At 37.7% G+C, this 12,114-nt stretch overlaps 1 protein-coding gene across 1 annotated transcript in view; it reads right to left on the reverse strand.

Moving 5' to 3' along the window:
• Positions 1-1,216: 1,216 nt before the first annotated feature.
• Positions 1,217-12,114, reverse strand: part of LOC103274562 (contactin-5) — a 517,374-nt gene continuing 506,476 nt past the window's right edge. Inside the window, exon 22 of the mRNA XM_008072000.1 lies at positions 1,217-3,986. Within this exon, the coding sequence (XP_008070191.1) occupies positions 3,883-3,986 (104 nt within the window). The 3' untranslated portion in view covers positions 1,217-3,882. The remainder of the gene's footprint in view (positions 3,987-12,114) is intronic.

The following is a 12,114-nucleotide window of genomic DNA, read 5'->3' on the forward strand; positions in this document are numbered from 1 at the left end:
TGTATTGTTTGTGCCTTTAAGGTGTTCATTGTTCTTCTAGGTCATTTCAGTGAACAAAGACAGAAAACAGGTCGTTTTTAAGAAAAGATTAAATAAATTAATACTGACATCTCTAAATCAAAGTTTGCACATTTTTATTTAAATTAAAAAATTTTAATATATGTATCTCCTTTAGCCTTAACATTTTCTCATACTTTTAATTTGTATATTTAAATATTTGAATCATTCACAAATAATAGTACTAGCTATGCTACTCACAAAAAGACCAATGAATGTGGTTTAAAATAGTGTGTGTGTATATGTGTGTGTGTGTGTGTGTGTGTGTGTGTGTGTGTGTGCTGTTCTTACGGTATATGTCCCATTGGGAAGGTAATGATGAAATACTGACTTTAAATACCTAATCTATGTGCCTATAAGCCTTCTATTAAAAACAACAACAACAACCTTAACGTACCAACCATTTGGTTGGTACGATATATTTAGGTTTATTTTTCCCATCTATTCTCAGATTTTGGAGGTTGCTTTGCTTTTCTTTTGGTGTAACTTTTGAATTAATGCAAAACATTTTATAGTGCAAGTCAAAACTATGCAACAAGCACTGTATGTTGACAAAGAGTTTGCCTGCACATTTGTTATCCCTCCTTTTTCCTTCGCAACAGGTAACGATTTTTACTGGCCTTCAGGTTATTCTTCCGTTATCTCTTCTTCAGAATATTAGCAAACAGATGTGTTTGTATTTTTCTCACTTACACAAAAGAGAGCCTACACTCACTCTTCTGGACTTACTTCCCGTTGCATATTTTGGTAGTCTCGAGGTACACGTGTGCCAGGGGGTCGTGAAAGAGTGAGTGTCTATAAGAATTGTGCCGAGAATAGATTGGGAGCTGAGAAAGCAGAAGTATGCGTTTAACAACTTCTGTACAAAGCAGAAGTAATGACATCTCTTTTCCTGAGAACAAATACATTGTGAATTTAGCCTTGGTTTCTCCCATCTGTACTTGGTTCTTGCCTGTTTTATTGTTTGACACTGCTTCCAACTTTCAAGTTCGAACCACCATGGACGTCTGTGAAGATTTTGGAACCTAACATCATGACAACATGCAAAGTCCTCACAATAGAGGGCATTTTCGGTGTGAAAACACTACTATAATCATTAGCATTCTGTGGTCTGCGTAAGATAAAATAATGTCATCCAGGTAGTTGACAGGAGAGATGATAAAAGCCAATAAAAAGAGAATTGTTTATTAAAAAGATCTAATGTTACAAGAACAGTACACAGAACTATTATCTGACTGTGCCTTCCACATGGTATATACCTTATATATAGTATATATACAGATTGTATACAATATATTTAACGGCTTGACATGGGGTCCACAGTACCTTCATTTGGGTATGCAAAACATTTGCTTTCATGACATTTCTAATGATAGGGAATGTTGGTTTTTTCATAGTTCAATCGACATTATACAAAAATACAGTCTCTTCAGTAATTTAAGACTGTGTGGTTACTAACCCATCCAAGAAAAAGATCAATCAGCACTGCAGCTGGGAAATAACGTACCTTGATAAAGAATGCTGTTCTGCTTTCTACAAAGTAACAAATATGTAATACATACATACATAAACATTGAAAAGCTGTTTTTAAATAGGCTTATGATGCAAAATACATATTTTGAGAATGTTGAGTAAAAACATCTCATATCTCTGATTCTTGTAAGAATACACCAAACATTCTATGCGTAAATACTCCGTCAGATATGCACCATCCATCAGCTAATTAAAGATATCAGTTGACTTGAACTTGCCATATATTGACATTATATTTTACTGGACTTTGCTTTATAAGTATGTTAGGGATAAGTTGATTCTTAAAGTCCTTCTCTAAATCTAATATGTGACACCATGGAAAGTGAAGAAAATGGTCTGATTCATCAAACATGTAAAAATCATTTCTCATTTTTAAATAGGCTTTCTGCATGTTTTTCAGATGTACAATTTGTTCTTCCAAGTTGCACCAGCCTGGGAGAGCTCACGCTTTACCAGCTAAACAGTCAGCATCTCTGCATTTGCAAAGACCAGCCTCTCTCACTTCAAAGGAGGTATTCAAGAAAGACCACTTGGTCGTTATTATTCACAGGCTTAAATCTTTACCCTCTGTAGTATTTGCTACAGTAAGATGTTGACGGAGTCTTTTAATTCACTTCTTGCTTGTTTAGGAGTGTTAACATAATTTTTCCTAAAGAGAACGCATCACCAACAGAGAGAGCTTTACTGTGTGGCTGAAACGAATCTTTTAGGATGTTCAGGACAGAAACTTCAATCGCTTCCCTGATGGTATAAGGATTAAAATTTAGAGCCAGCAGTTTGAGCTCAATGTTGCTTCATTTTGCTTGTTATTAAAAAAGCAAATGGAGCCAATAGGTTTAGATTATACAAAAAAAGAAACTGCTTTTCCTTCTCATGTTAGCATCACCTATAAGACGATAGTTTCTCCAGGCCCTCTTCTGGCATATGACTTTGCGGTAACTTGCCTTCTAAGCGTCTTCTTGGGTGTAATGTCAACCCGGCACATTCTTCTGTTTGTTGGAGCTTCTTTAAGATGTCCTCAAGTAGAAAACTCTCATCTCACTTTCTAGCAATGGTCTGGGATTCCTCAGGTCATCCTGACTCCCCCAAATGTCAAAGGGGCCTCACCTCCCAACAGAACAGAGCATGGCATGACTGGCTAGGCTAGCTGAATCCCTGCACCGACGCCATGTTTCCAAGCTTAATTTAAACAAAAATAAATTTACCTGAGAGAGGTCCTCTTTATTTTGCTAGCTGGTATGATTTTATAAGTGGTATGTGATGCATGAAACTGTTTTTAAAGATCAGAATTTATTCATTATACTTGAACCCTTTTACTCCACAGACTGCATATAATTATTTGCACAACAAATTTTCATTGTCCTTAAAACCTCTGCAACAAGGGGAAAACCTTGGACCCAATTCAGCATCTGTTTTGGCAGTAGATAGAGAAATGAAAAAAAAACACTGTTCCTCATTCATTCTATTTTTAAATTAGTACCCGTGGCTGCATGTCTGCAGGTTTTTTGTGATCATAATTTTTTGGTGATATAAACGATGTTTTTTGTTATTAAAAATAAACATTTGTTGCTAGATAACATAGTACTTTATGAAAAACAATAACACTTACATTTATTTGGGCTCACTTTCTCTTTACCTTGCACGAATGTAAATGGCTTACTCCCTACCCTAATAACTTGCTCTAGGGGTTTGTATAGAATAGCATATTGATGAATCTTGCTATCACTTTGCAATCATATGATATTTCCCAAGAAACTTTTTGTGTTCTTCTCCTGTAATGGACTGCATAACTGAAGTATTTTTCATATCTCCTGCTGGTTTGGCAGTTGGAATAGTCAGCCGAAGGGAGAATGAAGAACACTGGACTCAGTGTTAAAGGAATTTTTCATTCTCAGTTTTGTATTTGTTTCTGAAACAGACCTGCTAAAGACCACTCACTTAACGAATGGATGGCACACACTCAGAGTCATCAGATATAAAATCAAATTCCAACATATTAAAAAAGTAAAGGATACATTTGACAGATATTACCTTTGCTTACAAAAATTCATTACATACAATCTGCATATTTTTATTGGACCAAGAACCGTCCTCTTCATTTACAAAAACCAAAGCGAAACCTGATGGATAAGTAAGATTCCCCCCAGCCTCCTGTATGTAAGTGCACCATGGGTAGTCCCAACTGTTTAAAGCTTGAGCTCATTTCAGGATCCTGGGTCTCCACTTCCACTACATGCTATTCACCGCTGCTATCGAGCTACGGTAAAGAGAAGCAGATGACATCAGCAGTTTTCACCAGGAGGTGGAAGGAATCACCAATGCCAAGAGCAACGCTACTGATGACCAAGACGTGGAGAGAGTGTGCAGAGTCGACTGAGCACTTGTGACTTTCCCACCTGTGGAAACAGAGAAGCATCACATGGAGGAAACGATTTGGGTTTTGCTTGAATTCGGCCAACGTCGTTTATGTGGGACAAATGGGTGCCACAGGGGTCCTGTTTTGTGTTCTCACGAACAGGCCCTGTCAGAAGTTCCCAAAGTTACAGAGGGCAGAGGTATACATGAGATACTGGGTTGAAAAGGCGATGTCATGTCTGACAAACACATCTAATCAGGAGATGGAGTGTAATTTTCACCAATGAAGCACTGATAGAAAACATCTCCAGTGCCGGTTGTGAAAAAGAAGAAAATTTCAACAGTGCGTAGCTCTGGACATGAAGCAAAATGAAGCAAAAGTTTGTGGCAACATGAATTCATAATTTACAGTCATGTGCTGAATAATGACATTTTGGTCAACCGGGGACTGCATCTGTGATGGTGGTTCCAAAAGATTATAATGGGGCTGAAAATTTTCAATTGCCTAGTGATGTAGCCGCTGCACTCACCTCTAAAGACTCAAAACAAACAGAGAAATTGGGTAATCCCAGAACCCCAACCTTGGCTTAGGCTGGCAGGACATTTCCATGAAGCAACTCTCACCAAGGAGAAACTTAGATTAAAATGCTGGAAATCAAGAAGATACTACAGCCATGGCAGCTGGCTTTCTCTCACAAGTGCCATCTCCTGGCTGAAGGTCAACAGTGCAACCCACTGATTGGATACAATTCCTTGGCATAGGGTAAGGTCTGATCCCAGACCCCAGTACTTTCCAAGCCACTCCAGCCACTCAGGATGCCATGAGCCAGTGCAGGTACCCAGCATAGGACTGCCAAAGAAGGCAATTGAGAGATTGACCACACCAAGGCTATATATCACCAAGGGAACCCTATAATGTCTACACCAGCCCCCTGCCAACTTCAAATAAGAAGAAATAATCTACCCGAATGAGAAGGAACCAGAAAAGAACTCTGACAATATGAAGAAACAGTTCTCCAACACACCCAACACAAACTCTTCAGCAACAAATCCTAACCAAAATGAAATTTTTGAAATGCCAAATGGAATTCAAAAGATTAATTATCAAATTGATCAATGAACTTTAGGAGAAAATAGAAAACCACAAAAACAAAAAACAAAAACAAAACTATTCAGGAGATGAATGAGAAATTCTCCAAAGAGATAGACACCTTAAAAAAAAGCTGAATTCTGAAAATTAAAGAATCATTTAGGAGAGTACAAAATACACTAAAAAACTTTAGTCTACTGGAAAAAGCAGAAGAAAGGATCTCAGAGCTGAAAGACAGGGCCTTTGAATTAATCTAATCAGATAAAAATAAAGGAAAAAGAATTAAGAGAATGGAACAAAGTTTCCAAGAAATGCGGTAGTACATAAAACTTCCAAGTCTAAGATTCATAGGTGTTCTTGAGGAAGAAGAGAAAGAAACAAGTTTGGAAAACCTTTTTGAGGGACTATTGGAGGAAAACTTCCCTGGTCTTACCAGTGATTTAAACATCCAGATACAAAAAGCCCAAAGAAACCCCCCAGAAGATTCATTGCAAAAAAAAATCATGCCCAAGGCATATAATCATCTGATTATGCAAAGTGAATGTGAAGAAAATAATTTTAAGAGCAGTGAGACAAAAGCACCTAATAACTTACAAAGTTAATCCTATCAGACTAGCAGCAGACTTCTCAGAAGAAAATTTACAAGCCAGAGGGATTGAGGGCCCATCTTCAATCTCTTCAAACAGAATAACAGTCAGCCAAGGATTTTGTATCCCACAAAACTAAGTTTCATAAATGAAGGAGAAATGAAGTATTTCCTAGACAAGCAGCACTGAGGGAATTAGTCACCACAAGACTGGCTGTACAAAAAATACTTAAAGGAATTCTAAATACTGAAGTAAAGTGTTGAAGTACACCAGCAGAAAAATGCTGGAAATCATAAAGTTCACAGGTCTTGTGAAACACCAACAAAATAGAGAAAATCAATCAATCAATCAATCAACGAGGTGACAACCAGTATGATTAACTGAATAGTATCTTACATATCATTATTAATTGAATGTAAATGGTCTCAATGCCTCACTAAAAAGATATAGACTGGCAAAATGGATGTCAAAGAATACAACTGTCTGCTGTTTTCAACGTACCCACTTGACTGACAAATGCTCCCATAGACTCAAAGTTAAGGAGGAGGAAAAAATATTGCATGCAAATGGAAACAAAAAACAGCAGGAGTAGTCATTCTCATGTCAGATAAAATAGACTTTAAGTTAACAACCATAAAAAAAGACATAGCTGGTTGTTACATAATGATAAAGGGATCAATCCCAGATGACATAACAAATTTAAATATATATACATCTAAAACTAGAGCCCCTAGCTTTATAAAACAAATTCTACCAGACCTAGAGAGGACATAGCCAGCAATACAATAATAGTGGGAGACTTCACACTCCACTGACAGAAATAGACAGATCATCAAGGCAGAAAGTCAACAAAAAAATCTTGTAGTCAAACTGAACTCAAAAGCAAATGGAACTAATCGACACCTACAGAACATTCCAACCCCAAATTACAGAACATACATTTTTTTCTCATCAGCACTTTGGACATTCTCCAAGACAGATCGTATAAGAGACCACAAATAAAATCTCAATAAATTCAAAAAAATCAAAATCATATCAAGCACTTTCTCAGACCTCAGTGGAATAAAACTAGAATTTAATTCCAAGAAGAACTCACAAAACCATGGAAGCTAAACAATCTGCTCTTGAATGATTCTTGGGTCAACAATTAAATCAAGATATAAATTTAAAAATTCCTTTAAAATTCCTTGGAATGAATGGCAACAATGAAATAAGTTATCAAAACCTTGGGGACACAGCCAAAGCTATGCTTAGAGTAAAATCTATAGTGCTTAGGGTTTACATGAATAAGATAGAAAGATTGCATATTGACAGCTTAACTTTGCACCTTAAGGAACTAGAAAAACATGAACAAACCAAACCTAAACAGAAGAAAATAAATAACAAAGATCAGATCAGAACTAAATGAAATTGAAATAAAAAACAAAGGGTCATTGAACCAAAAAGTTGGTTCTTTGAAAAAATAAACAAAAGTGATAGACCACTAGCTAGATTAATTTAAAAAATGAAGAGCGAGCCGGGCTGGGTGGCTCAGCCTGTAATCCCACACCTTTGGGAGGCTGAGGTGAGTGGATTGTCTGAGCCCACGGGTTCGAGACCCGCCTGGGCAGTGAGACCTCATCTCTACAATAAATCAAAAAATCAGCCGGGCGTGGTAGCGCATGCCTGTAATTCCGGCTACTTGGAAGGCTGAGGCGGAAGGATCGCCGGAGCCCAGCAGGTTGAGGCTGTGTGGCCAGGCAGGAGCGGCCACCGCACTCCAGTCTGGGAGACAGAGTGAGACTCCAGCAAAATAAAATAAAATAAAATAAAATAAAATATAAAATAAAATAAAATAAAATAAAATAAAATAAAATAAAATAAAATAAAATAAATAAAACGAAGAGCGAAGACTCAAATTAGAGCAATCAGAAATGAAAATTGAGACATAACAACTGATACGATGGAAATTCAAAGATCAACCAAGATTATAATGAACCTCTATGCAAACAAGCTAGACAATCTGGAGCAAATGGTTACATTCTTGGAAACTCGCAATCCCCCAACCTTGAATTGGGAAGAAATAGAAACGTGGTAGTGAGATTGAAAGAGTAATAAGAGCTGGGCTTGGTGGTTCAGCCTGTAATCCTGCACTTTGGGAGGCTGAGGTGAGTGGATTGCCTGAGCCTGCGGGTTTAAGACCCACCTGGGCAATTTGGTGAGACCTCATCTCTACAATAAATTAAAAAATTAGCCGTGCGTGGTAGCGCGCGCCTGTAGTTCCAACTATTTGGAAGGCTGAGGTGGAAGGATCGCTGGAGCCCAGCAGGTCAAGGCTGCAGTGGCCGGGAGCAGCCACTGCACTCCAGTCTGGGTGACAGAGTGAGACTCCAACTCAAAAAAAAAAAAAAGAAAGAATAATAAGTCTCCCAATAAAAAAAGTCCAGGACCTGATGCACTCCCAGCTGAATTCTACCAGACCTTCAAAGAAGAGCTGTTACCAATTTTATTGAAGCTATTCCACAAGATTGAAGAGGAGAGAATCCTCCCTAACTCATTCTACAAGGCCAGTATCACTCTGATGCCAAAGCCAGGAAAAGACACAACAAGAAAATAAAGCTACAGAACAATATCCCTTATGAGAATAGATGCAAAAATCCCCAACAAAATATTAGCAAACTGAATTAAATAGCATAAAAAAATAATTCCATGACCAAGTGGGTTTTATCCCAGGAACGCAAGGGTGGTTCAACATCCACAAGTCAATAAATATGATCTACTACATAGGCATAATTAACAACAAAAATCATATGATCATTTCAGTTGATGCAGAAAAAGCATTTGATAAAAATACAACATTGCTTCATGGTAAAAAATCTTCAGCAAAATAGGCATAGAGGGAACATTCCTCAAAACAATAAAAGACATATATAACAAACACACAACCAATGTCATTCCAACTTGAAAAAAGTTCAACACATTCCCCCTCAGAACTGGGACAAGGCAAAGATGCCCAATTTCACCACTACAATTCAATATGTTATTAGAAGTCCTAGCCAGAGCAATTAGACAAGAAAAAAAATTGCATATCCAGATTGGAAAAGAAGAATCAAACTATCTCTGTATGTTGATGATATGATCTTATACCTGGAGAATCCTAAAGACTCCTTGAAAAGACTTCTGGACCTGATAAATGAGTTCAGTAAATCTTCAGGATACAAAATCAGCACACACAGATCAGTAGCACTTTCATTTACAATAGCAGCCAAAAAGGTAAAATACCTAGGAATATATTGAACCAATGACGTGAAAGATCTCTACTAGGAGAACTACAAAATTCTGATAAAGAAACTATAGAGGACACAAACAAATGAAGAAACATCTCATGCTCATGGTTTGGAAGAATAAGCATTGTTAAAACTATCATATGATCCAAAGTAATCTACAGATTTGATGCAATCTGTATCAAACTGTCAACATCGCTTTTCACAGGCTTAGAAAAAACAACCCTAAAATTCACATGGAACCAAAAAAAGAACCATAACAGTCACAAAATCCTAGGCAAATAGAACTGTACACATCACACTATCTGACTTCAAATTAGACTACAAGGCTGTAGCAACCAAACTGCATGGAATGGTACAAGAGCAGACAGGGACCAATGGAACAGAACAGAGAATCCAGAAATAAGCCCAAATGCTTACAACCAACTGATCTTTGGCAAAGCAGATAAAGCCGTACACTGGGAAAAGGACACTCTATTCAACAAATGGTGCTGGGAAAATTGGATCGCTACATCCAGAAAAATGAAACTTGATCCCTATCTCTCCCCATATACAAAAATTAACTCAAGATAGATTAAAGATGTAAAGATTTGTATGAAACCATACAAATTGTAAATGAAAACCTACTAAAAACTCTTCTGGACAGTCTAGGCAAATAATTTATGGCTAAAACCCCAGAAGCAAATGTAACAAAAATAAAAATAAACAAGTGGGACTTAATTAAACTAAAAAGTTTTTTCACAGCAAAAATATAATCAACAGAGCAAATAGGCAAACTACAAATGGGAAAAGATATTCACAAACTACACATCTGACAATGGACTAATATCCAGAATCTACAAAGAACTCAAACAAATCAGCAAAAAAAAAAAAGCAAATAACCACTAAAAAGTGCGCAAACGACATGAACAAATGTCTCAAAAGAAGATATATAAGTGACCAAGAAAATATGAAAATATCAATACCTCATCATCAGGGAAATGCAAATTAAAACCACAACAAGATATCACTTTACATCAGTCAGAATGGCCATTATTAAAAAAAATCAAAAAACAATAGATGCTGCCACCTATGTGGAGAAAATGGAACACTTATTGGTGTTCTTGGTGGGAGTGTACATTAATACAACCTCTATGGAAATCAGTATGGAGATTACTCAAATATCTAAAAGTAGATCTACCATTTGATCCAGCAATTCTGCACATAGGTATCTATCTAAGGAACAGAGGTATAAAATAGAATCTGTATCCACATGTTCATCACAGCACAATCACAATTGCAAAGATGTGGAGTCAACCTAAATGCCCATCAACTGGTCAGTGGAAAATAAAAATGTGGTATATATACACTGTGGAATACTATTCAGCTATCAAAAAGAATGAGATAATGTTTATGCGGCAACTCAGATGGGACAGGAGAACATCATTCTAAGCGAAATAACTCAGAAATAGAAAACCAAACACAGCATGTTCCCACTTAAAAGAACCTGCAAAGGCATAGAGAATGCTTTACGGGACACTGGAGACTCAGAAGAGGAAGAGAGAAGGGGCGGAGAGACCAAAAAAATCACCTGTCAGGTACAATGTGCACCTATCAGGTGGGAGACTGTGGGTACTCTAAAGCCCAGACCCCAAACTACTTGTATCCCTCAAAGCCATTGAAACTTAAAAAAAAAAGAAGATGACAGCCCATGTGTATTATTTCCCCTAAAGAGTCTCCTTCAGTGGGACAAGATGTGTAGCTGGAAGACAAGGGTATTGACCCTGACCTCGGCTATGCCTCGGCTAACGTGTGTGTTTCTTAGTTTTTAACAAAAAGTTTAAAAAGTTAAAAAAAAGAGAAAAATGTTTATAGAAGAAGGATACAAAGAAAGAAACATTTTTATGCAGCTGTATTATATGTTTGTATTTTAAACTAAGTGTTATAAAAAGTCAAAAAATTAAAACGCTTATCAAGTAAAAATGTTACAGTAAGCTTAGGCTAATTTGTTAGTGGAGAAAGCAAATATTTTTGATAAATACCATGTAGCCTTAGTCTCCAGTGTTTCTAGAGTCTACCGTAGTGTGCAGTTATGTCCTGGGCCTTCACATTCACTCACCACTAACTTACCAGCTCACTCAGAGAAACTTCCAATCCTAACACACCCATTCATGATAAGTACCCTAGACAGGTGTACTATGCTTTATCTTTTATACCGACTGTATTTTTACTGTGCGTTTTTATGTCTCAATACACAAATACCATTGTGTTACAATTTACAGCAACATATACTACAGGTCTGTAGCCAAGGATCAACAGGGCGTCCATGGTAGCCTAGGTGTGTAGCAGGCTGTACCATCTGGGTTTGTGTATGTATACGCTATGATGTTCCCACAGTGATGAAATAGCCTAACGACACATTTCTCAGGCCGTATTCCCATTTTTAAGAGATGCAAGACTATAATTACTTCAATTTTTGAATTCAATCATCATAAAATATTATTGTATTTACTTAATATATTTATGGGCCCTTGATTGATCATCTCAGTTGAATTTTAGCATCTCATGCCAATCTTGACAAAGCATGGTTATCTTTCATTCCTCTTACATTCAGAAGTTCTTGTTTTTTGTGTGCAGCTAGTGTATTAGTGATTGGATTAAACTGACTGATCTGAGTTGATTAGTCTGAAGTATTTTTTTTTTAACTTTTTTTTTGAGTTGGAGTCTCACTCTGTCGCCTAGGCTGGAGTGCAGTGGCATGCTCATGGCCATCCCAGTGTTGACCCGCTGGGCTCTGGTGATCCTTCCACCTCAGCCTCCCAGGTAGCCAGAACTACAGTTGCGTACTACCATGCCCGGCTAATTTTTGATTCTTTGTAGAGGCCAGGCCTTGCCAAGTTGCCCAGGCTGGTCTCGAACCCGTGGGCTCAGGTAATCCAAATCGCCTCGGCCTCCCAAAGTGCTGGGATTACAGGCTGAGCCACTGGGCCTGGCCTGTTAGTCTGAAGTAGTTTTGATAGCTCCACACAACCACAAAGTATGACTTTTAGATACTAACTTCAGGAGTGGCTCTTTTTCTTTTTTTTTAGTTGGAGTCTCACTCTGTCGCCCAGACTGGAGTGTAGTGGCCGCTCCTGGCCACTCCAGCCTCGACCTGCTGGGCTGTGGCCATCCTTCCGCCTCACCCTTCCAAGTAGCTGGAACTACAGGCACGCGCTACCATGCCTGGCTAATTTTTTGATTTATTGTA

Source organism: Carlito syrichta, unplaced genomic scaffold, assembly GCF_000164805.1.
Source record: "Carlito syrichta isolate Samal-C Ts95f unplaced genomic scaffold, Tarsius_syrichta-2.0.1 Scaffold314806, whole genome shotgun sequence".
Taxonomy (NCBI): domain Eukaryota; kingdom Metazoa; phylum Chordata; class Mammalia; order Primates; family Tarsiidae; genus Carlito; species Carlito syrichta.